General features: G+C 37.0%; 2 protein-coding genes across 2 annotated transcripts in view; one reads left to right on the plus strand and one right to left on the minus strand.

Moving 5' to 3' along the window:
• Positions 1-16: 16 nt before the first annotated feature.
• Positions 17-8,576, minus strand: LOC102220142 (leukotriene B4 receptor 1-like). Its single transcript, XM_005796598.2, has 5 exons — positions 8,286-8,576; positions 5,289-5,848; positions 3,786-3,986; positions 3,654-3,697; positions 17-2,480 (listed from the first exon to the last, which is right to left on the minus strand). Exons 2-5 carry the CDS (start codon positions 5,829-5,831, stop codon positions 2,237-2,239), a joined length of 1,032 nt encoding a protein of 343 aa, XP_005796655.1. The 5' UTR covers positions 5,832-5,848; positions 8,286-8,576; the 3' UTR covers positions 17-2,236.
• A 6,427-nt stretch (positions 8,577-15,003) lies between these two features.
• The window catches only part of nfatc4 (nuclear factor of activated T cells 4), a 28,379-nt gene continuing 16,388 nt past the window's right edge, over positions 15,004-26,994 (plus strand). Inside the window, exons 1-4 of the mRNA XM_023335541.1 lie at positions 15,004-15,659; positions 24,087-24,247; positions 25,447-25,959; positions 26,407-26,582. Of these exons, the coding sequence (XP_023191309.1) occupies positions 15,473-15,659; positions 24,087-24,247; positions 25,447-25,959; positions 26,407-26,582 (1,037 nt within the window). The 5' untranslated portion in view covers positions 15,004-15,472. The remainder of the gene's footprint in view (positions 15,660-24,086; positions 24,248-25,446; positions 25,960-26,406; positions 26,583-26,994) is intronic.

Genomic DNA, 26,994 nt, shown 5'->3' on the forward strand with positions numbered 1-26,994 from the left:
TTCAACTTTATTCTCTAACTAGTATGACTTTATTCTTGTAATTTTATTTTCTTAGCGTGACCATAATACTCTTATTTGAGGAATGTTGTATTCCTCCCAGAAAAAGTGATTTCCTTACTAGATTACAGCTTCAGACGTGAGTGTAGATCATTTCAATCTAGAAAAGTTTTAAGTCTCACTTGATCATGATCTCTTTTGTAAATGTCTTCAGCATCTTTTCACTCCATTTGCAGGAGGCTTTGTACAAAAAATTATTTTTATTGACTTGAAAACATGTTTCATTCATATACTTTACAAACCAGGAAACAAACAAAAAACTAAACTTTATAGTGGGAGAGAAATGCATGAAAACTGTACAGTGCAATTTGAGATGCAAATTCAAGAACATAGCAATTCACCTGCCATTTTTTTAAAACTGGATGTTGGATTATACTTTGACATAAAGAAAATCTCACAAAGAGGAGCATATGAACAAACATGAGAATACAATGGATGTTTAGCAAGCAGAAAAGAGAAACATTGCAGTAGTTTTTCATGTTTAAAACAAAAAGCAAGAGCTGGGACAAATTACTAGTGCAGACTAATACTTAGCTCTGTTGCCTCAAAGAAAGGTTGTTTCAGAACTCAGAAAGTAAACTTCCATTTGGAAATAGATTGCTCCAAATACTCCATAACAGCTCACCCTTTGTTGGTTTAGTTGTGTTTCTTACACCCTTAAATATGTGAAGTATGAAGAAGCATTATTATTTATGCAATGTTCAATAATGGTAACATCCAAAAACATTAGACACTGTGATTGATAAAGTTTATATTCATTCATTCGCTATTTTTGCTAGCTAGTTTTAGCCGGAACAATCTGGTTCAAATCTAACTGGACATATTTATTCAGTTAACTGTTCTATTCATTCAACATGTGTCGTGACCAGTAAGTTTATATAGATAGTTCTGTGGGTAAATATATTAACTGTGTGCTAGTTTAAGTGTAGAATGGAAGTTCGTTTCCAGCTTTAGCTTATTTAGCCGCAGCGCTAATGCTAGGTAGCCGAGCGTCTTAGCGCCACTTATGGTTGTCAGGGAAACGGTTTCCAATATGTCAGTAAGTTTTTATGCCTTTACTCCTGGGAGTCCCAAGACATGAGATCAAGTGTTTATTTATTTATTTTTGTGTACTTAGAATTTATGTTTTTTTTTTTATTTTAAGATGCAATTTGTCACTGCAGTATGTTTAAATAAATACACAAACTGTGAAATCTTACATGTGAGGTTGTACAGAGCAAATTTATACCAAACAAGACCATTTAAACAGTTTAAAGGCTAATCACAAACCAGCTTGTAAGTTTTATTTTTTTACATAATGGTCAAACTGTTAATTTTATTTTATTTTTTAAATATTAGTTTGTCAGTGTAAACTTTTTGAAAGTAGAATAATATACATGTCTTGTCCATCTCCTCTCTTGTGAGACTATAACATTCAGTTTTTATCCTTGAGACATAAATGGGAATAATATTAATTTATTCCCACTTCTGTTGAATAATATTGTTACAAACGGCCTTAGTTGTCTCAGTGCTTCCATGTTTAAAGATTGTTGCAGTTAATGTGAGATCCAGTGCAATCTGAGAACCTTTTTTTTTTTACTAGATACTTTTTTTCCACTAACTTTTATTAGATTGTTTTGGGGATAAACATCAATTTGGTTAAACCAGACTTTTTTTTGACAACATATTCTGACTATGGTCGTAATTAATGTGACTAGATTAATTAGAACTGTCCCTGTTTTTTATGTAAAGTGCTTTCAGCTGACAGTTGCGGCTTTACATAAATTAACAGAATATTGTTAAAGAGGGAAGCAGCTTTTGGTGTATGTGCTGCTTAGCTCTGGAGCTAATTCCCTGAATATCTGAGATGTGCAAAAACAATCAGGACTGAAAACATCCTGCAGTTCTAACCTTTCATTTTAAACTACTAATATGTGAATTATCATTAAATAGCATTATTTTGTCATTTTTCCTCACACTATTTTGGTAGTCCCAGCAAGCGTTGTAGAACTTTTATATAGGATGTATTAACTTTATCATTGAAATTAAAGTTTATTGTCAGAGAGTTTATCCTGTAGTCATTCATGATGGTTTAAAAAAAGTAAAAGTTCTGTTGTGAAACTTGTTTTTTCTCACAAGTAGCTTTGCACATTTTACAATTCATGGTCCATTCAATGCTCTAATCTATCCCACTGGTACATTATGTAGTGGTGTTGTTGTTTAATAAGACATTGTTCGTTTCTCCTGCACTGTCTGTGCGATTCTGTTTATTTGCAGTTTGGTCCGATGATGCCGTGCCGTCGAAGAGCTTAGCCATGAAGGCTAAGCCGTTTTTCTTGATGTAGGACTTTCCAGCTAAGGTGTAAAGGATGGGATTGGCACAGCTGCTGAGAAAAGCCAAAGTCGAGGTCACAGCTCGGCAGTTCTCATGAATCAAGTCCAATCTGTGGGCAAAAAAGATGGGGAAAAAAATCTGTTAACTGCAGCAAAGAGCAACTTTTAGGATCCTGTAGAAATAAAACCTCTCACTGTTACATTGATGTAAATGTTTACAAAAATACTTCACTCAAAATAAGAGACAGAATATTGAGGCATTCAAAATTTCTGCTCCTGTTAAATTTGGGTATTTTGCTTTTGACCACAATATCTTTGGTAAACTACCATTACTGCTTATATTGGCCTGTCTACAGATGAGTTAGTTTACATGTTGGATCCTTTTCCTCTTTTCTTGATAGATCCAAAGGAGTGCCTCAGGGTTCTATATTAGGCCCCATTCTCTCTACTTAAATAATCTCTGTAATATTTCATTAAATATTAATTTAATCTATGTGCTAATGACATATTTACCTGGTCCATTAACTAGTCAAATGTTGGAATTTCTCTATTTTTATTTTAATGTTCAGTTCATGTATGCCAAAAATACATTTGATAAATTGTCTAAAATAAGAAACATTCATGATTATGAAAGATAAATGAAAAACCTACAAACCTAAATTTGTTATTTTATCTTTATTTTAAAATATAATTTGGTTCTTTATCCTTTTTAGTCAAAGTTACTCGGCATGTGAGTTGCTTACCAACATTTCTGTGCAAGTGCAAAAACAAATATTCAGGGAAACCTTTCCCTCCCTTTCCAAACTCATCGCAACAAAAGTTGTAACATTGAGCACAGATTTGTAATCCGTCTCCTGGGCTGTAGCGCCAAACACATTTACAACAAAAGTCATTTTGTAAGAGAATTGGGAAAGGAGCACTTAGTCAAAGTGTAGATGAAAATTATCCATAATTATGCAATTGTGTATGTCTATAACGCAACTGATAACATTGAATTGATGTTAGACCAATCTTTAACCTAATTACTCCAGCCTGTAATTGCCCGGTTACACCTTAAAAAGGAAATACCACCGATAACAACCAAAAAAAAAAAAAAAAAGCAACCAGAAAAAGTGATAAAACATTAAAGATTCAAGTAAAAAAACATGATGCCTTAACAGAATACATAGTAAATATGGTTACCATCCAGAAATGTGAACAGAATGAGCAATTTTACCCTTAATATTCAGTAATACATCTTTATAGAGTAGTAAAAGTATGCAAAGCAATTTCATCTTACTCACATTTTTCTAGTTTTTGTCTCCTTGTTATACCACTTAGCTGCAACCTGGGAGTCACAAAAAAATGTAATGAAAACAAGAACCAGGAGCAGGAAAGGAAAATGGTGGATTATAGGTTAGAAAAGTTTAACTCACCTGCACCATGTTGATTACATGGTATGGAAACCAAAATATGCCAAATGTTATGACAATAGCGAGGATGAGTTTTTCGCTACGGATCCTTCGCTGGAACTGGGTCTGCCTCAGGCGTCGCAGGGTGAGGACGTAGCAGGTTATGATGACTGCATACGGGAGGATGAATCCTGAAACTGTCTCTAAAGAATACTGGAACCGGACCTGACCAGAGAAGCAAGGAAAAAAAATTGAAAATATAATAGTAAGAAACTGAAAAACATATCTAACTTGAAGAAAAATTGAGACTGTTGAACCTTTCTGGTTCATGGTTTTGTAATTTTTGTGAAAATAGTTTATGTTCCTTTAGTTGAACAAACCTCTATGGTTTTATTTTAACCGCTTTGCTTATTCAAAAAAAATTGTGGCATTCAAATTCCCAAGATGATGAACAACTTTTAGTTTATGCTAGTTTTGCTATTTTCTGCTAACTACTCACCTCTTACACGTTATTTATACATTTAAACATTCAATATGTCTGAAAAAGCACAATATAAGATCACATTATTAGAGTGACATATTAATCGGTATTGATAATTATTGATCCGTTTTTTTGTTTTGAATATCTGAAATACGGCCAAAGTAGCAGAATGGTGACTGCTCAAGTTACTGAACAGGTTGCTAGGCAACCAAAGAGTGAGTGAGTTGCTAGGTAACCAAAGAGTGAATTGATTCCACCAAGTTTGCTTAGCTGGCCCTGAGAGGTTGAGCAGCCAAAGTCTTTCCTCTGCCTGCTTCTCCCAGAATCCTGTGCGGTTCTGGGAGAAATCATTAAACTTTTTATTACCACAAAAAAATATTTGGTTAAAAGTTCTACTCAAGTACCGAGTAACTGATCAAATTATCAATCATGTAACATTTAAAAATTACATAGTCAGTCGGAGCAAAATATGAAGTTAAGAGGAAATTTAGGTATTTTAAGGACAAAAATGATAATAATTCATAAAAGTAGCAAAATCAGGCAAAATAAATGTTTTCCAAATCAGTTTTCTTCAATAAGAAATGTACAAAACTTTTAACAAAAACTGCAGGTGTGTGTCTGTGTCTGGTGAAATTTTGGTTAAAACATGTTTATTCATTTAGTGGGTGGAAAACCAGAAATTTTACTTGAGTAAAAGTATCGATTCTTCAAAATAAAATTACTGAAGTAAAAGTGAAACGTACAGAAGAGCAAAATAAAACCTCCTAAAAGTATATTTTTTTCAAAAGTTACTGTTAGTTACTGAATAAATAAATTATATTTATTCAGGTAAATATAATTGAATAAAGGTAACTAGTTACTACCCAACTCTGAATAAAGGTAAACATCAGATCCAGGTAACGTCAGCGTATTTTTATTATTTTTTTTAGTAATTTGTGTCTTCTGTTTTCCCAGCATGACGAAATAATCAAATACTTCACTGACTTTGTAGCAGTAGAAAGCACAAGTCAAACAGGGTTTTCACTTTGTGAGAAGAGTGGACTTACATGCGTGGGCCAGGTGTGATTGGGTGAACACACAATCCGTGAAATATTCTCGCTAAAATCCGGCTCAATTTCCAGTTCTCGAAACACCAGCGAGGGGATGGAAATCACCGTGACCAGCACCCACATGCCCATGATCACCCTCGTCACAACTTTTCTGCTTATCAGGTATAGTTTCTGGGGAAACAGCACCGCCACCATCCTGTGTACGCTCATCAGCGTGATCAGGAAGATGGAGGCGTACATGTTGGCGTTGCACAAGTAGAAGAGGGCTTTGCACATAACGGGTCCAAAGATCCACGTCTGCTTGGCCAGGTAGATTAAGAAGAAGATGGTGAGGGCCATGATGAAGCCGTCCGCACAGGCCAGGTTGAGGATGAGGATGGTGGTGATGGAGCGTTTACGGGTGCGTGCCAGGATGCTCCAGACGATGAAGAGGTTACCGGGGACGCCCAGGAGGAAAACCAGGGTGAGGATGAGGGTGCCGATGGCTGTGGCATAATCGTTGCTAACAGCACTGTCTTCCTCCGTTGTGGTAGCTGTCATTCTAAAATGATTTGATCCTAAAAACAAGAGAAATAGGTAGAAATTGTACATTTCCTCACCAGTTTGTTTGTAAAAAACAATCAGAAATCCTTCTGGACCTGAAAGCAGAAGAATCAGACATTCATTCTATACTTATTTAATTTATATTTTTATTTAATTTGTCTCAAAATTGTTGACTAAAAAGTCAACAACAAAACACTTTTCTTTTCCAGCAGCCATTGTACAGTACATACAGCTGTTGCTAAGAAACGGTGCAGTGCTCATCGATTGTGACTCAACAGTCAGGAGGTTTTCAAATGGCTCATTTTCCAGACACCATAAACCTTTAAGTTATTGGGTAAAAAAAACAGATTGACTGATCAAGAATACTTTTGATTGGCTCTGCTGTAAACTTCTAATTAAAGAAGATTGGTTCAGGTGATTGTAAACATAAGAATGTTTCAAGCATATACCATAACAAAAGTATTTTTTTAATCGTCAGACATGACACAAATTAAGTAATTTGGTTGCAGTGAATGTAGAAGATGAGGCATTCAAGCATTAGAACAGTATACCAGCTGTCAAGTAAGGTGGTGGCAGAATTATGCTGGGTGGCTTTTCTTTTCATTTTTGTCACCAGAGGTCTGCACAAAGATGGAGGCCTACCTTCATAATAGTTGAGGCTTGGATGCATTAGGTTATTCAACAGGACAATTATGACAATCATAATGGTTTTAGAGTAGAATAAGCAGGCAAATATGAAACCTCTGTAATGGCCTCCCCAAAGCCATAAATCTCCTAACCCTTTTGAACAATTATTGACTAAAAGCCACATCCATGCCAGGAAACGATATATTTTAAAACAAATTACTTCTGAAGAAAAAAGTGGTCAAATATCCACCCACACAGAAGCTCGCTAATGGTGTAATTTTCTCCATGACTTGCTAAGTGACATTTATTTAAATATTAAGAGATTTAAACCAATAAACCACCCAGATTATAACGACTTCTGTCTGAGAAAGACACAAGCTTTTCATAATCATTCAGTGAGTTATGAATTTCCTTATCCAACAATGTATTTGCCTCATTATTGTGATTTTTGCACCTTCAGACACAAAAACCTTTTTTAAGGTTTGCTTCGTAAACTTGTATGAAATCTATAAACAGACTTAAAAGAGGAAGCAGCTAAAGTAAAAAGGAAACAGGATGCTTTTTGACCACTTTAAATCATAAACGATGGGGAGTACAGAACCACAGGATGTCTGCCAACCTGATGTAATCTCTGAAATATCTCCAGCAGGCTAAAGCATGCAGGAAAACTGGCAGCCGTGCGTCAGAGAAGAGGAGTGTTTCCCCCCAATTTTTTATTGATCTTTGAATGATCTCCAAAAATCTTTTTCTTATTATCATTTTGCTTGTTAACTCTGTAGGTCAGAAATTAGTCGACCCTTGGGCTGACCACAACATACCAATAAAAGTCAAGGATAGAAACATGAAGTTTTAATTTCCTTATTAAGTACTCATTTCTTGTGCCCAGTATCCAAAGAAGACCATGTATGTATTTTCCTCTTATGGCTTCAATAAAATTCCCAGGTGCCCAAACAATGTACTAGGATTTTATCTCCACATGTATCTCGCATGAGGTAATAATAACATGTGTAGTTTTATAATTGTTTAAATTACAGATTGAAATAATCTGGCCCTCAGGAGTACATGAACATGGAACAGGTGGAAAAGCTGGTCATGTGAGTTATTTAATTATCATTCTTTAAATTAATCTGTGTGTAAATTATGCTTTATAATACAGTTAGGCTAAAAAATGTCATAATAAATGGCAGATTTAGTTTTAAAATTGGTTTCAATCAACCAAGAAGTTTGTTTCTGATATAAAAAGAGAAAAGCATTCCTCAAATTATGAAAAAAAAAATCATTTGAAAGTATCAACTTAGAATAAATGTATGCTAATGATTATTTGTAGCCTTTTCGATAGTTAATTGGAAACATATTTATATTTTTTACAACTATAAAACCCTGCTTTCAGTTGCTGCAGGTTTCCACTGGTGTTTTAAAATCTTCATCAAATCACTTTTAATCTATATTCTGTCAGAGAACATAGATTAAAATGTGAAAAAAGAAATTCAATGTTATTTAACTTTAAGAAGGACTCATCAAATGTAGACAACTTTTAGCAGTTTAACTGGCAGTTTTATTGATACTTGAGCACAACTGGCTGGTTTATGATCTTGTTTGTAGATACTTTAAACCTAAATCTGCCAAGAGTATGAATATTTCTGTTGTTGTTTTTCCTGTTAAGCATGCCCGAGAACCCATGTTTGCTTGTAAATATTTACAGTGGATCAGAGTAGTCGAAAAGTATTAACATAATTTCCCACAGATTTGTAGTGTGGACAAATTCAGAGGAGAAACATGGCAGTAGAAACGGGTAAAAGTAAAGGAAAAGTCAGAATTACTAACCTCTAATTGGGGAGTTTTGTTGCGGATCTTTGTTGGACAGAAATATCCGGCTGCTGTCCCGCTTTGAGTCTCCGTTAGCTCATTAAAGAGGAGATTGTGTCCTTCCCCACAGGCTGTAACATGCTGCGGTTTTACAAACAGAGAGGTGTGTCCTTCACTTACACTCAGACTCCCCCTCTTCTCTTCACTTTCATATCCACATGTATGATCATTAATTCAAGTATTCTGATAAAAACAAGCACTTTTTTTTTATTATAAACAAACGTGCACGTTTATGGAAACTTGCCCAAATGTTGGGAGACTAAGTGATTAAGAGACTAAGTGTCCATTCATGTTGTCCTGAAAGATACTTTCACTCGGCTGCTGTGTTGTGAAATGAAATGAGGGGTGATTGCAAAACCTCAGTGCCTCATTGATGCAGAGCATGCAGAGGCAAACACAGCCGCAGAGAAGGCGCACGCAAATAAAACGTAGCTCCACCAGTCGCAACAAGTCTGATTGAAACAGGAACGCTCTTTTCCACGAAAGGGTGGAGAGTAAAAAGTAGCAGAAGTCCAGGCAGAAGAAACGTAGGGAGTCTTATCACGTTAGTTTTGTACTGGAACTGCTTGTTTCTTTATCTTTGACTACAGATTTGACATTCATGTTATACACACCAAGGTCATATGATAGAGTAAAACTTTAACAATTGTCTTATACCAGGATTGGGTATTTATTAGTTACATTTACTCATTGTAATTGGGTAAATGTAATTTACTCAATTACATTTACTTGAGTACGTTTTTTGACAACAAAAAACATACTCAAGTTGTTAAAGTTTTTGTTAAAGTTTCAAAAAAAATCCTTAAGGAGTATTTTCACTAGTCTGTACATTTTTACTATGACTTGACTAATTTTATTAGGAAGTATTTCTACTCTTGAGTAAAATTTCTGGATTTTCTACCCACTGAATGAAAAAATATACTTTAACCAAAAATTCACCAGACTTAAAGTGCTGCCAGTTTTCTTGCATGCTTTAGCCTGCTGGAGATATTTCAGAGATTACATCAGGTTGGCAGACATCCTGTGGTTCTGTACTCCCCATCGTTTATGATTTAAAGTGGTCAAAAAGCATCTTGTTTCCTTTTTACTTTATCTGCTTCCCCCCTCACACACACACACCTGCAGTTTTTGTTAAAGTTTCAAAAGTTTGCTATTGAAAGAAACTGATTTTGAATTTATTTATTTTTTTGTCTGATTTTATTTTTTGGGACTTATATGAATTATTGCCATTTTTGTCCTTAAAATACCAACATTTCCACTTAACTTTATAATTCAACCCATTTGACGACATAATTTTTAAATATTAAATGATTGATCATTTCACCAGTTACTCAGTACTTGAGTAGACTTTTTACCAAAAACGTTTTTACTCACTAGGGAATTTCTTTACTTTTACTTGAGTAAAAATATGTTGAAGTAGTGCTGCTATTACTTGAGTACAATTTTTGGCTGCTCTGTCCACCTCTGCATGTAACACATACCAAGTTTATCTGATTACCACCATGAACACCTGAATGAAGTCAGGAATAATTTACTGCCATAAATCTGTGAGCTAAGCAGGATTTAATATCTCTGCACTCAAAACTTTTGCTCTTTTTCCAAATATTCCCTGTTCTCCCTCAAACTTTCTCTGCGCGGATCAAACATGTCTAAAACAATATTAGTAAAATGAGATTTTAAGGTGAGTTTAGAAGATATTGACAATAGAGGACACAGATTTGATGTCAGTTTTACGTTTACACCACAAACAATTGGAGGTGATATCACCAAAATCTTTTCTTTTTACCCAATTGGAAAACCATTAAATTTACAAAAACAAACGATTACTCAGCCATGACGCCAAGGCTGAATAATCAAGCTGTTTAATCCATCGCCAGAAGAGGACACGATGGCAGCCACTCAAGCGGCACATCCAGGAGATGTTATCAAGCGCACCCAGTGGAACGCTGTCATGCTATTGGCTGGAACGGTTGCTAGGTGACGCACTCCTTGTTCCGCGAGAGATTCCGCGCAGATTTGTTCCGTTTTTTTTTAAGAGCAAACAGATTAAAACCGGCTTTCAAACCGGAAACGTACGCTCTCAATTTAAGGCTGTGAGTGGTGTCTGTTTGATTCAAATGGTTCCATGTTTTGCCTTTGTTTAACATAAAGAAGCTTAAAATAAGTAACTGTTTATGAGAATTTGACACGGCGCATGTTATTGTTAACGTCCGGAAATTTCGCACATGCGCAAAATGCTGGAGGGCAAAAAAAAAAGGGGGTTGGGGGGGAAACCCAATTCAAATTCAAAATTACTTCATTAATCCTAAAGGGAAATTAAATAAATATTAAATATTATTTTACTTTCCATCCGCAGCTGCGCTGCCGCGGTAGAATAATCCCGCTAACAAAATAAAACTAGATGTAGGTATTATTAATTCACTGCAGTGCCCCACAACACATCGAAACACATCGTTATTTTTACAAAGGTAAAAAAAAAACACACAGATAAACCGTTGAGGAACAACTCAAAAGCACTCATATTCTTTTTTTCTTGCTCTCGAAATAAGAAAATAAAAATGTTATTGCCTAAGATGCAGCATTGCATTCCTTTATATTAGAGCTTAACGATCTGACATTATGTTTGTCGGAGGTCTGTTTACTTCCACATGGAGGCAGGCAGAGCCGCTGTCATGTCAAGTACTGCTCTGACTATTTTGTTCTCGTGCAAATGGACATTTTTAGAGTATGTATAGTAATAATCGATTACTAAATTTGTTGACGATTATTTCAATAATTGATTAATCACGATTAATTCGATTAATCGTTTCAGCCCAACTCAAAATATAGATTTTGTCAAAACAATCTAGACAATAAGGTACATTTTAATGTTAGATATATTTGAAAATATGTTCACCAGCAGAGTGATGTGCATACAGGGTTGTCTTACCCTGACTGCTGCCAATGACTGCTGAATTTAGGTACCAGCATCAGTCTAACAAATAAAAATTACCGCATGATTACTAATGTTTCATTATTCCATTTTACTTCTTCCAAGAGACCAAGACTGATTCAATTTTCTTGTTTAAGGTGACCTTCAGGAACAGTTTTCAAGAGAGAGGAGTTTTCCAGCTTTAAATATTTTTTTCGCTATTTTTCATTTAAATAGCAGAAAATGCTTGTAGTTAAGCTTATAGCTTCTGACCTCGATCTTCATAACTCAAGAAAAATAACAGTACTTGGAAAAGAACTCGTTATACACTGAATCTTTTTGCAGTCAGACACAAACAGATTATTTCTTTAGAATCTATAAAGATGAGACAAACAGACATAATTCTGCCTAATTTTCTTAATTTGTTCCCGTTTCCTAATTCTTTGAGCACGAAGTGGATACAAGTTTCGCTAAGATCAAGTGGAAGTGTTTCTGTCTGAATGAAACAGAAGCCAAAGTTAAAATGATGCCAACATTTAAAGAGCTAAAATAAATATTTCTCAAGATGATTTAGAGAATGCAAGAAAATCTGGCTTGGAACATAAATACAAAGTAAATAGATGTGAATATTTTAAAAAGTAGATCATAACTGTGAAGTTAAATGATCTACAAAGTTCATTAATTACTGATATGTTAATTATTTTCACATCATATGCTAAAGTTTTCTTCCAGACTCTGTTTATTTGCAGTGTTGTTACTACAGGTAGCATGTTTTCTCAAATAATTCATACTATATTTCAAGTGTAATCGTCCTGCCTCTAACCTTTCATGTGTATTAGTATAAAGCTGGTCAAAAGCACTCTTTTTGTTGTTGTTTATGGTCTACTTTCTCTTCAGCTATTTCAGTGGACTTTCAGGTGTAGCTCCATTTACTGCCACCTACTGGCCAACTAATGTAACTGCATGATAAAACCTTGACCCACGTGGCTAGCTGTCGTGGAAATGACGAGAATCCGGAGGAAGGACTAGTATAATTGTCAACATTTTGCGTATTGATTTTACGTAGGAAAGAAACGGGAAATAATATTTTTTATGAGCGATACTGGTGCAATACTGTTTTTTTAAAAAAAATACGTCAACAGAAGAGATTTTTTTTGAGTAAATGACTTTTTTTGTTTGTTTGTTTGTTTATCTTTATTTATTTATTTATTTATTATTTATCTTTCTGGTGATTTGTTGTGGTATTTGTAGTTAATGAGTTCATGCTCATTGAAGCACTCTGAGCAATGTCAGAAATGATGATATTTGTTTTTACAGTAAGATTCTATAGAATGTCTTGTAGTATTTTGTGCACATATTTAGTTTGATGTTAAGTTTGTTGAGTATAATCTTTACTGTAAAGTTAAGCTCCCAAAACAGGTACAACAAAAATGCAAATCCTTCCATCAAGTTGAAAAATACACTTCAGCTTCACTATATTGGATTATTTTTGCGCTCTCCCAACTCTTCTGGATGTTGAAAAAGTGATTTTCTGCTGACCTTAAAGAGATGAAATTTAACTTTACTTTCACCACATGAGGGCAGCATATCTCCACTAGCCATATCTGGTCCCATAAACTTTGAGTGTAAGCCACTGAAATAAGGCTTTGGGGAGGGTTAATGTGTGGCATTCTTGGTTTTTTATTGGCCTTTCAACCACAGATGAGGTTTTATAAAAGTCAAATCTCCTTTGTCTTTGCATAGTTTTAAGGAAAATCTTGAACTTTGAGGAAAGTATCTATTCACTGTTGACTGTCTCCAGCAGTCACTGGTCAAGAGGCAAAGTTACTATGGCTGCTGTACTTTGCTATACTATTATCATACTATTCTACACTGTACTAATACTATACTTTGCAAAAGCAGGACTGCACAATACAATCACTTTAATATACTATGTTGCTGCTATACAGTTCTATACTTTAATTTGTCCACTACTATTTTATACTACATGGTCACAAAAGTACTATAACTATACTGTTACCATACTGTCCTACATTACAGTATTACTTTACTATCCTTCACTATGCATTGTTGTTAACCGGTCCCTGCAGCACTATCTATATACTGATTTATGTTACATTATTTTATTGCCCCAAACTAGAGTGTTACTATGATATCTTTCACTATACTTTTACCACACTATCCTGCAGGGGCGCCTGCAGGATATTATGCATAATACTGTCACAGCGGACCTATTTCGCTGTTGTTTTTCTAAATTTCTAAACAACAAACTATACTAAATAATAAAGACATGAAAACAGAGCCTACCTATTTGACCCACGGGAAGAAGAGGATGGAGATTCCCAGGGTCAGGTGGTGTATCAAACATCCAGAGGAGGAGAAGGTGAAGCAACAATGTTTGTTTAATTTCTACTCTTTTGGCAAAGTTTTGACTAGATTTAACTGTTCAACCCTCCTGCAGTCTTAGAGCGATACTCAGGGAGAGCGCGGCAGATGTCACGGTCGGCCAACCGGTCCATCTGTCAGCTCTTCGGTTTGTGAAACCGGAAATCTGCCAGAACCGCATAAAAAGCTGACCCCTCTTAGAACTACAGAAGGGTTCAAACTACTGTCCAATGTTTTATTATTACTAAACTGTCCCACATCATACTATACTATTACTCTGCTGTTTTACTCTATCTATGCTTGATTTTGTTGTTGTTGTTGTTGTTGTTCTGTTACATATTATGGTATTAAAATATCTCTATAGTGTTATGTTATCATCCCACAAATAGAAACTAGAAAAGCAGATGTTTCCAGAAAAGCACAAGCCAACTTCATGGTTAATTTTCTAACCACTAAATACAAGTTCCTCTGATTATGTCTCAGTCTTGTTCTGTCATTTTTAGATTCAGTGATGTTGGGTTTTGTCGGGGGGCTTGGAAATCCTTGTGTCTGCTTGTTTGGTAGCAGTTTTCCCCTTCTCCCTAACCACACTGCAACATCTTGAGACCAATCCAGGACCCCGAGGCCCAGAAGGATGACCCAGAGAGTGAAACGAGCCCCCGGTTACACGCCAGCACAGCATACACCCGACGGTTGTGAGAACCGGAGGGGGGTCAGAGCATGGAGATGTTGGAGAGACCAAGAGTGAGTGTGTTTATTTAAGTTTTTCTTCTCCTGACTCAGACAGAGAGCAGACTACAGAGGATAATGAGAAACAGATCTTTGGTGGAGAGGAAGAGGAGGGAGGGGAGAAGAGACGACAGAGACTTGGTCAAGGGGGAGAAAAAAAATCAAGACAAAGTAAAAAAAAGAAAATGGGAAGGAGAGGGAAGAGTGACAGCCAAAAAAGGGGGGTTGTTGCGTTCATCGCCACAGGAAATAGGCCCTCTTATGTTCACTAACTGACAGTTAACACTGCAGCCCTGGTGGCCATGCAGCTGGTCTACAAATGGAGGTATGAGAGACTTTTAGCAGCTCCCTCCTGGTCATGATTAGAATAACAATCATTCTGCTTTTAACCCAAATATCTGGAAAAACTTCAATTCTGACGCCAAATTTAGCCGCCAAATGGAAAAAGGCAGCTAAGATGATGGGGGGGGGGGGGGGGGGGGGGTGGAACTGTATTACTAGACTGTATGAAGAGAATGTGAAGTAAATGTGACAGAAAGAAAATCCAGAAGGAGGCAGAGGAGGGAGGCTGGAGGTTGGGCAGGGGGGATTCATGACTGACACATACAGAGTCCTATGGGGAATGAGTAACGGAGCAGCCGGGGCTGGGAAACCCACCCAAAGGCAATTAAGGGTAAAGGACGACAAAAATATTTGATGAACTTTTTTCTTCTCTCTCTGCCTCAAACGGGACAGAGGAAGGAGTCGTGGGATCTCGATGGAACTGGAATTAAAGACCAACGCTTACTGGGAGTTTTGTTGATTTTTCTTTAAGGATGATTTAAAGCTAACCGCGAAGCATCCGGTTGGATAAACTTGCAAGTAAAGCGAGAAGAAGCAGCCGAAACTTTTTTTTTTTGGAGGGGGCCCGAAGCAAAACCCCGAAGAAGAAGAGGAGAAAGAAAAAGAAGGGGGATGGATAGTTTTTGCGCAATGACGCGCTGATGGGAGAAAGCTAAAACCTCTCGGAAAACCTCTGGGAAAGTTTTTTTTAATTGGTATATTTTTTTTGTTTTTGTGGCGCCCTTTAAGGAGTCGCAAGAGATCGAGATCGGATCTCTGGGTCCTGATCCGGAGGACGATGGGGGCCGCGCCGGGCTCGGGCTGGGAGGAGGGCGAGTTCGAGTTCAAGCTGGTGTTTGAGGAAGACCCGCCTCAGCGGCAGATCCAGGGGCCGTCCCCGGCGCGCACAGCCGAGCCGGAGAGCTCCGTCGGCGGGGAAGAGGAAGATGATGGCGCCCTGTTGCGGCTGGACTCCAGCAACCTCGGTTAGAGTCACAAATTCAGTTCAGGCTGCAGATAAAGAAACTGGAAGCCTTCTTAATGCATGGGAACGTTTATGCATGTTTGTGTAGTTGCATGATTCACACTAATGACGGCCTCCATCCATATGCATCCGCTAATGTGGTCTGTGTTTGTGTTTCAGGCTGCATGCGTGCCTGTTTCCCTGGGTGAATTCTCACAGCGGCTTTGTTTTTTGGTATGGTATGCATCTGCGTGCATATCTCGCCGTTTCCCTGTTTGTTGTGCGCATTTGCGCGCGTGTGCATGTGTTTGGACATGTGTGCGTGCGGCCCCAGACTCAATGTGTTTCTAATCAGCTGTGCGTGTGAGCAAAGTTAACAGCTGCCATCTGGGAAGGAACCTCAACCTCTGTGTGTACTGAGCGCACCTCCCTTCTTTCGCTCGGCCTCCATCTCCCTCTCATTTTTAACCGCAAAACTCTCACAAACACGCATCGTATCCAGTCGTTTGTTTCACGCCCACACTGGCATTTAGTTGGATTACCAAACCCCAGGCATGAATGCGCAACTGCAGGAGAAGTTCAGGAGAGATGCACCAAGCCAGGAGATCAGATTCAGCCAAGTTTTACTGTTATTATCCTTCAATCTGCCATTTAGCGAAGAATAAACTTTTCTCTTCTTTATATTAAGTGACATTCTGGGTCATAAATGAACAAAAATCAAATTTTTGCACTTTTATTTTCAGTTGGAGGCATACTGTACTTTGATGCATAAATGTTTAAGTATAACACCTTTATGTTAGGTTAGGTTTCACTATTTTTGCATGTTATATACAAACAAAGCAGAAGAAAGGAGACAATGCTCTGAAATGTAAAGCTTTTTCACTTTTAAAGCCAAATATACAAAGTACAGATATTCTTTCAAATTGTTAACCCAAAGGCCTTTAGAAGAGAGGAAGAGAAGGACAATAGAAATATAATTTATTGTCTCACAGTGGGGGAAATTTTGGTGTAACAGCTGCAAAGTAACAGGCAATCGAGGCATATAGGTCCACACAAAAACAAAGGCATAAAAATATAAAACACAATTTAGCTTAATATACTGTACAGTATTTTACAAGATAAAATACTGCAAAGTTATGAAAATGGAATATACTCCAATCTGAGGAATGAGCAACTGAGTAGGAAAATTGTTTTTTTATATACAAAAATATGCATGTATATTTGTGAATGAAAAATACAACAGAGTATTAAAAATATGTGAAAATGAAACAACAGAGATGAGCAAATACCAGCAGAAATATTGTTTAAATTGAGTAAAACTGTAGAAATATCAGCAGGATGTTGGTAGCAGTGACATCTACTGAGAGGAAGGATCTACAATAACGCTCTTTTGTCCACCAAGGATGCAGCAGTTTGTCACTAAAGAAGCTCTCCAGTTCAGCAACACGCTTCTCGCATGGAGTGGGACACATTGACAAAAAAATCTTAAAGAAAATAATAATTATAACTAAACATAACCCCGATTTATTGAGCCCACTGTATTCCTACTTCACTCAAACAACATCTGCTGAAAATGGAGCAACTGAATTATTTTAACCTTAAATATTTTCCCAAACAGACCCAAATCCCAAAGGTTAATGATAAAAAAATGATCCACTGATAAAAGATCAGGAACCTGCCTGTTTTGTTTTAAGGCACACTGTTAAAAATTCCTGTGGAATTTACTCAAAAACCATGTAAAAGCACAACAGAAAAAATGTAAAGGAAAAAACATAAATGTTTTGTTTATTTCACAGAAACCTTTTTAACAAAATGTTTTTGTTGTTTTTATAGCAATTATATTTGACCATAATCTGAAAATTATTCTGGGAGTAGAAAAACTACAGTTTTCATTAAATGTTTTTGAAAATACAAAGCTTGTAAAATTAACATAATTTTTTTGTAGATTTAAACGTTTATTAATGTAAATCAGCAGTGATTTAAATCACTGTAAATTAATCTACATTTTATTTTTTTTGTGGAGTTTATTAGTTAATTCCTGTCATTTTTACACGAAATCCTTTTAACCACAGCTGCCAGTTTTCCTGTAAAAACTACACTTTTTTTACAGTGTACTCTTCTACTCTGATCAGGAAGTTACTGAAAAATCAGTTTTTCACCTTATTTTTTATGAATTTTTTTAAAATATCAAAGCAAACTCTTCAACTATTTTTTGTTTCTAAATGCATTAAGCCAGGGGCGTCCAAACTTTTTGCCATTAGGTTGGCACTTAAAAAAAAACAAAAAACTGAAAAGATTCATTTCTGAAGACATAAAATATACTAAACAGGTGATATTTTTAAGAAAGCAAAGTAGTCTAACTGTTTTACAAATAGCGTCTGGCACAGTTGCTGTATTAAATAATAAGTAAATATCCAAAAGTTTTCTCTCTTTTTTTTTGGCAACAAAGGTTTGGCAGCACTTGCTAGATTTACCAAAATGTAATAAATAAAATCAGAAACATTGTTAATAAAAGAAAAAAAAAGCCTTATCTTGTACCTAAATAAATGTTTAAGAAGATTTTATTTGTCTGTAAAAATCTCGGATTAATTGCTCCACTTTTGAATTGTGGAACGAGGAGCCAAACAATATCATCCAGAGGGCCGCAAATGGCCCCCGAGCCACACTTTGGACATCCCTGCATTATGATGAAGCATGTACTGTATGTTGATGCAGGTTTTTAAGTTTCATAAAAATCTAATAATATTTAGGGACAGATACTCTGTGAATCTGCATGGTTGTGCATTTAGCACTGTCGTCTTGCTAATTTTTAAATTCATTTGTTTTTTCTTGAATTAAAAATGAACACATTTATCAAATAAGTTTCTCTTTTATGTGTTATAGCCTCCAGAAAGTAACTTAATCAGTTAAATCAGAACCTTAAGTTGGTATAAGTCCAGAAAAAAATGATTGGTTTATCAGTTGTAATTAAAGAAAATCTTCATTTAAGTTAAAAAGTTTAATGTTTTAGAGGTTTAAAGTCTCCATTATTCTTCTCTACTCATGCAAAATGTATTTAAACTTCTCATAAAGAACTGATACTTAATTATTTAATGACACCACATTTTTCATACTTCAGTTCAATTTCAAATTAGCCATCAGTGCCATTTCCCAAAATCAGTTTCTTTAGCAACAGTAACCGTAGATGCAGACATCTTGAAGTAAAACGCTGATCTGTTAAGAAAACACACCTGTACTTGTGGGTAGCTGTACAAGAAATCCTTAATGCAAGACCTCAGCATGTTTATTCCGCCTGGCAATAAATTTTAACAAGTGAATTCACACTTCAAAGAAAGATTTGTTTCACATATGGAGCGAAGTCTCTTAGATGTTGGGAATGAAACGGGAATGAAAGGTTTGTGGTCGATACGTTACTTTATCCTCTCTACGCATCTGCTCAACATACAGTATGCAAACTAACTTCAAACCAAAATGAGCTGCTGAACAATTAAACGTGACAATTGATTTAAGTGGATTTTACAGCAAAACCATGGTGCTTTTACTATCTTTATAATAGTGGATTATTATTTTAATATTATATTTTATTAGATCATGCCATTTCCTTTTGGTATGCTCGTAAAAATGTTTGATGTCACTGAGCAGCAGATGCAAATTTAGGCGTAATTTCTGCAAAACTGCAGAAGTCAAAATATCCTACTCCAAAAAGTAAATATGCAAATACAAAATCTAAATTATTTATATCTTCTATTTGGATTGTGATGAATAATCTGGAGGAAATTAGATTATTGTTTTGGGAAATATCAAATTTCTTTTGGATACGAAAGATGGAGATAAAATTTTATTTCAAATGTTTAAATTTGCAGTCGTTCTCCTACAACAATAACCACTGACCAGATAAATTTGTTATCGAAACTTTTCCTGCCCAATAACCATTTCCATTTTTTTAGCTCTTATCTGCTGGTTTTAAGTGTTAATTTATTCCTTTTTTCTTAAGGACTATTACACATAAAACAGAAACATGTTTTTTTAACGGAGGTGGTCGTTGTGAATCGGACAAAATTAGTTAGTTTTGCACTAATTTATGCATCGAATCCTATTCTTTTAACACTGATGTGACTTTCAATAAACATAAAAAACTGTATAAAAGTACTTTTAGGCTCTTAAGCCTAAAATGCATCTTATTATATTTACTCTCTATTTGCTGGAGTTGCACTGATCATCACGAAGCTCCAATTTTTGCTGATTCTGATTGTTTTCTTCTTTGCTGTAGATTAGAACATATAAAATGGTTAAAATGTGATGCAGATCTTTTTGGACAGAGGAAATAGTTTTGAATCTAGCTCTGAATTAAACAGTGACATGTTTATCCCCATGTCTGCATCTGAATCTAACAAAAAAGAAGAGTGCATCAAAGTATCCAATACATGCCTGACGAATTTTAAAGACAAAAAATGACTTCATTTCTTAATCTTGTGCTACTTCTGATATTGGTATTTCAGAATACCAATACCAATACCAATCCGTGTCAGCCAATTTTGTTCCCTTATTTTGGTACATCTCTATCTATTTTATCTTTTACTTCACATTTCTGTTCAGGGATTGGTGCCAGAAATAAATACCAGTGTAGGAATGAGTGAATGAGAATCATCCGGGAGGGACTCAGAGTAGAGCCGCTGCTCCTTCACATCGAGAGGAGCCAGTTGAGGTGGCTCGGGCATCTGGTCAGGATGCCTCCTGGACGCCTCCCTGGTGAGGTGTTCCGGGCACGTCCCACCGGGAGGAGGCCCCGGGGAAGACCCAGGACACGCTGGAGGGACTATGTCTCTCGGCTGGCCTGGGAACGCCTCGGGATTCCCCCGGAGGAGCTAGAAGAAGTGGCTGGGGAGAGGGAAGTCTGGGCCTCCCTTCTGAAGCTGCTACCCCCGCGACCCGACCTCGGATAAGCGGAAGAAGATGGATGGATGGATGGATGGATGGAATGAGTGAGAGAAGTGATGGAGGAAAAATCGGCCTGTTCTGATCTCTAGTTGACTGATTGGTGCATCTCTATGAGTTATTTCTCAAACGTTTATTTGTTTACCTTCTCCTTTTATGACATTTTACATCTAAAAACTTGATTTATGAAAAGCTCTCACTGCATGTTTGTTAATGCCACAGTCTTCATGCATATTAGGGGTTCATTGCACAAATCCTGGCCTGATGTTTTTTAAATATCTCATACTTTTGTGATCTCTCAAGGGGGCTGTAACTCTCCGGTTGGGGGTATACATTGCTTTAAAAAAAATCAGTTATTAAGATCTTTTGTACTTTAGAATAGCTTTTTATTGTGTTCAATAAGTGTTAGGTAAGCTTTCGAGGCTCATAAACTTTACTGGTCTGCACACACACATACGCCCAGATCTAAAACAAAACGTTGCCTCAGTACAGCAGCTTTAATCACTTGGAAATATTTCTTTTGCCAGGAAACATTTGAAGAGATTTCTTTTTCTTTTTTCTTTTTTCAAACCCTAACTCGTAATTTGTTGGCGGTTTCAGTTGTGTGTCCACGTTGCCCAAAATTTGCCTGCATGGCTCACCGCCATCATTGCACAACAATGCTCAGATGGAGCTCCGCTCATTACAGAAAAACCGCCGCGATGCTCCGTGAGGAAGACGGGAATTACATGTGGCCCCAAGCGGCTGTGGCCTTGTTAGGGTGGCTGTTTGAAATGAAACCCAACAAAACTTTTGGTGATTTCATGCATAAGAAAATGTTTTTTAGTGCCGGTTATAAAAAACTAGCAGCTTGGTATGCGGCTGTTAATGAGGAACGGATGAGTTCGTCATCAGTTTGGTCGTGATGCCATTTCTTTGATGCTCAAAAAGACAATTTTTAATAGAAAATACAACTTGGGCCTTTATGTTGTCTAACCCCCCCCAAAAAATCTGTAGTAGCTCTTAAAATTGCCCACATTCCCATTAAAGTGTTTGGTTTTTTTATATATCATCTTTTTTTCATATAATTTAGTATTTACCCTGCACAAGTCTGCTAAAAAAAACAACAAAGCATATTAAAAAAAGGCGTTAAATCTGATGAGTACTACTGAACTAATACTTGTTGAAGCAGCTTTTGGTTAGATTTCAGATTTTTTGGTCTTGACTTCACAATATTTACACATCCTGTCTTGCAAAAGTTCTCCAAATCTATCAGGTTGGTCCAGTCCAAACCTTAACCCTTGTTTTATTCTTTTGTTGAAATAGCTGCATGCTTGGACTCATACAGATGCTAAAAAAATAAAGTCTCTTTACATCTTTCGGAAATACTTTAGAGCCTTTTCTAAAACCAAATTTTAAAAATTTAGACACCACTTAAAATGCTTTAATGCAAACAGTTGAAGCCGTCTAGGCTCCACCGCAGAAGCTAACACAAACATCCTTCCTTATTTACGCTCTTAGGGGTTCAGCCAATCAGCCCCAAGAAAAAATTAACGGTGCTCCTGGATTGGCTGATTTGCAAAGTTGCCCGCCTCATTCCTTTTTTTTCCGAACTAAACGAAATTGGTGTCAAACGTTTGAGCAGAATTCTTTTTTTGCTTGTGCTGCTATCATTTTAAAGATTTTAGGCATCAGAAATACATCATCCTACATTAAAAAAAATCAAACAAAATTGCTATGAATTATTTTTTATGTTGTAAACTCATTTTGACCTGGCAATTGTTTGGTTTATGCCATAATACTGACGTTTATTTCACCAGATGGTGGTTGAATTAGAAAAGTTTAGGTTATCTGTCTTTGAATATCTTATAAGATCATGTTGTTCTAATAAAAACTGCAGTAAAATCAAAAATAACTGGAATGAACCCCACTTGAATGTTATAGGCTAATTTTCTTAATCTATAAAAATAATAAAAGGATTAATTGACCTGTTATCACAGGAAAATCAGCTGTTATCTTAATAAAAAAATAAATCCAGCCCATGATATTGATATAACTGTAATAAAACAGGCTAAATAGTTTGGTGCGCTGCTTTTGTTGGCTTGCTTTAAAAAGCCCCAGTGGGTGCGTTTTCCATACGGCAACAATTACTGAAAATTGAGGAGAACTAATGCGTAATAAATGATAAAGGCATGTTCATGTAGAAAAATTAATCCTAATTACATCAGTAATCTTGTTTACAAGATTTGGATTGAATGTTAAGGCATCCCTTTAAAAAAAAAAAAAAATCTCAAAACAAAACAGCAAAAGTAAACCAACACAAATATAGAGGTTTTTAGAAAAAATACACAAACGATCACAGACTAAATTAATATTCAGTTTTATTCCCAGTGAAAAGTAATAAAAAATGTCTGTAAACATGTGGAGGGCCATAAGTGACAAAATTTAATAATCATTAAATAATTTATTGAATTTACCATGAAATAAATAAATGTCTAATACATTTAATACACAATAAATTCATTAAATATGTCAATAAATCACTAAATGCAAACATATAATTAAAGTCAAGGGGCGGGGCTAACACTGTTCAACTCTGTTAGCCTAGCTTGATTCTTTGAAAATCATGGTGGCTCTTTGGAAAACTTTTACAATTAGCAACAACATAGGAGCAGGAAACTGTCTTCCAGACTATGTAGCGGAAAGAAGTTGAAGAATTGATTGTAAAACTAGTTGGGTTAACGGATCAGAATAAGCCCCGCCCCTCTGAATTAATGGGCGGGAACAAGAACCATGGAATAATTAAATACGTATTTAATTATTTTTCTGCATTAGTTACTAAAAGTTTTCATTTTTAATGATTTAATAACATCTAAAAAATTATAATTGTCTATGAAATATTTAATTAGACATTTATGTATTTAATGGTACATTTAATTACTGATTTAGGGATGCATTTATTTAATTTTGTCACTTTTGGTCCTCCAAACCATATTTTTTCCCATGTAGTCAACCTCACAGTTCATTTTTTTCAGTCATTCATTCAGGAACAGATTACCACGTTCAGAGCCAGGCTGCTTAGGGCCCCAACACCACCAGGGGGCGCCCCAGAGCATCATTTGATTTCATTTTGTAGTGTTTTGTTCATTTTACACTGTTAAACCTGTTTACTGTAAATTCAGTGTTACTTTTAAATAGTTAAATTAATATGCCACATTTAAATATCACTTTCATTTCAAAATACAAATTAATTTGAGTGTCTTTCCCTCAGGGTGAAAATAAATAGCCATAATAACACTGATATGTTGTAAGCTAATTACAAATGACACTAACAATAGTAGATATATGATGAAGTATCTGGTGTTGACATGTTGGTATAAGTGGCCCCCAAATCAAGATCTGCTCAGGGCCCCAAAAAGGCTTTGGCCGGCCCTGATCACATTTATTTAATTTTGTCACTTTTGGCCTTCCAAACCACATTTTCCTTATATTCAACCTCACAGTTCTTTTTTTTTTGTTCATTCGTTCGGTACAGACAACCACTTAGCCATCGCTCATGCAGGACACTCAATCAACATCCCCAGCCCGCCGCCCTCGTCCAATCAGAGGGCAGGGATGCATTCGCCACCTCCCCGACGGGCCGCCGTCAGAGAGTTCAGCGGCACCTATGAGAGCCTGCCGGCCCGCTCCGTTCAGGTGAGACGAAAACAGTTCATGACTCACTGAACTAAACTTTTTAACTGGCTTGCTTTCCTTAGGGCTCCTATTCCACACTCTGTTTGTAGTGTTTAAGATTTTTCTCTAACTTTTATTGAGATTTATAGCTGAGAATAGGAAACTAATTCTAAAATTTACGCAGTCTCTTCAAAAATAGCTAATTCCAGATTGGAAAAACGTTGCCTGGTTTGATGAGTTCATAAATCAGCAGATCTTTGGGTCACAGCTTGAAAGCATGGCTCCACCTCGCCTTGTATTAAAGGGGACCTGTTATGCAAAATTTACTTTTTGCACGTTTTTGTATTTCCGTTTGGGTTTCTACTGCTTCTAAAATCAGTCCAAGCACTTAAAAAATAACAACAACAAAAAACATCAAATTGTTTTTTTGTAATAAGTTGATGACTGTTGGTGTCTGGAAAATGTTTCAAAAACTTCCCGGTTACCTGGCAACCCAAGCGGAACTTCAGCCCCGTTACTTAGCAACCGAAGCAGAGTTCCAGCATGTTTGGTCAGCTGTTTTTTCCACTGTATGTGCTGTATAATGGCTGCTGGAAAAGACGAGTGTTTTGTCATTGACTTGCAATCCAGAAATCACTTGTTGCATTCTTGCTGGTTGTGCTGGAGGTTCTACTTCTGCTTTTCAAACATGTAATTGCACATCTGTTTGCAGCCATTTTCATGTGCGACTGTAAATGTTGAGTTGGGGGTGTGTGGCCAGCAGCAGCTTATTTGGATTTAAAGTGACAAGAGGCTCTAAAACAACTCAAAATAGGCATAACTGATGAGTCGTGAATGTTATCTAGCTTTATTCTTAATTTATGTGACTTTTTAAAGAAATTATATTGAAGGGGTGTTATAGGAGAACACATTTCATCGCCCAGTTTTCTTTTTGCTTTCAATGCAATAAGAGCAGACATGTTATTCTAAAATGAGTACTGTTTCATAGTATCATGCCTCTGCCATCATTGCTTCTCTCTCACACGCGGTTAATAATATTCATTCATTAGCACACGATATTTTCTGCCTTTGTCTTTGTTTATTTTTTGTGTGTTTTTTCCACTAATGTAATGTACTGTACCATGTATCTTGAACTCTGTTGTAAATTAAATTTCTATAGTGTTTTGTTTTTAAATTTCTATTTTAAAAAAACCCAAACATTTATTTTTATATTCCTCCAGGTGTCGGAGTCCTGTGTGGTTGAGTGCCCCAGCATTCAGATCACCACCATTTCCCCGGAGGATGACCCGGCGCCGCCCGTCCCCAGCTACTGGGACATGGGCAGCGGCGGCGGCTGGGACAGGGAGCGCCTCTACCTCCCCCTGCTGGACCCTTTCTCCTACCGCGACCGGTTCCCCGGCTCCCTCAGCCCCAGCCCCGCCTCCAGCCCGTCGTCCCGCGGCTGGCTCAGCCCCGCGTCCAGCTGCGACTCCCTGCTGGTGGAGGAAGAGGAGCTCAATGAGGCCAATGTCGGTTTCGGACTCTCCCCGTCCTCCAGGCCCACTTCCCCAGGAGGAAAGAAGCGCAGGAACTCTCCTCTGGCGTCTCCCTGCATCTCGCGGAGGAGCAGCTACTCGGAGGACCTGCAGGGATGCAACCTGGAGGGCGGAGAGTCCGCCTCGCAGTCGCAGGCGCTGCCCGGCAGCTGTGAGCTCAACATCCCGCAGAAAACCAGGAAGACGTCCCTGGAGCAGGTGGAAGTTCGGGGTTGTTGTTGTTTTTTTTTTTTTTTGAGAAAACATGGAGCCGCATTTCCATTAACCATAGATTGTACAAATTGAAGTGGAAACATGGCAATTAAAATAAAAAACTCACTCTGAGTTTTAAAAGTAAAAAAAAATTGATAGAAAAAATTCAGAAATTATTGTGGCTTGAACTCTGATTGGCTGGTAAATAAAGAGAGCTAATGCCAAGACTGAAACATTAATTTATCTCATGTAACTGTTCACATCCTGCCGTTATTTTTAAAGACGTATTGTGTTAATCATGTTTGATTTTAATGTAATTTCTTATTTAATGGAAACGCAGTAATTGTGTTTTTTTTACATTAGCAGAACATAAACAAAGATTTGCTCATATTTGCAATGTAAATGCAGCCAATGAGAGGTGAATCAGTTAAACAGAGACGTGTTTCGCTGCAGTTGTCTCCCAGAGAAGTGGACCAGGAGTCGGGTCTGGGCCGAAGCTCCCCCTGTCCGCTGCCGGAGACCCAGCAGCCCAGGAGAGAGCCCCCATCTCTGGGAATGGACTACCTCCCTGTTCCCCCTGCCCTGGCCTGGGGCAGAACCAGAGCCAGCGCCCACAGTCCTCTCTTCAGGCAAGAACACATTTTATGATAAAAAAACAGTGTGAGGGGTTCGGATGTCCTCTATTCAAACTGAAAAACAGCCAAAAGACACTTGAGAAGTGCGTCCAACCTGCTTCAGTTTAGAGTTTCTAGAATTATTGAAACCTGATTTCAAATAGACAAAACCGTAAATCCTGCGGCGCCGCCCTGGAAAGGTCGCCAGTTCATCGGAGGGCAACAAAGAGACAGACGGGGCAAACAATCATGTACACGTTCTCACTCTTAAAGCTGCAGTACGTAATCTTTAGCGGTGCACCGATTGCAGAGTTCTGCCCGATCCCTAAAAAACCTCACTTGCCGATTCAGATTTTTGGCCAATAGCATTTTTTTAAAATCTGAAATGACGCTAAATTAGCTGGTGGGCCAGTCTGTCAGTCAAACT

Source organism: Xiphophorus maculatus, chromosome 6 (genome assembly GCF_002775205.1).
Source record: "Xiphophorus maculatus strain JP 163 A chromosome 6, X_maculatus-5.0-male, whole genome shotgun sequence".
Classification (NCBI taxonomy): Eukaryota; Metazoa; Chordata; class Actinopteri; order Cyprinodontiformes; family Poeciliidae; genus Xiphophorus; species Xiphophorus maculatus.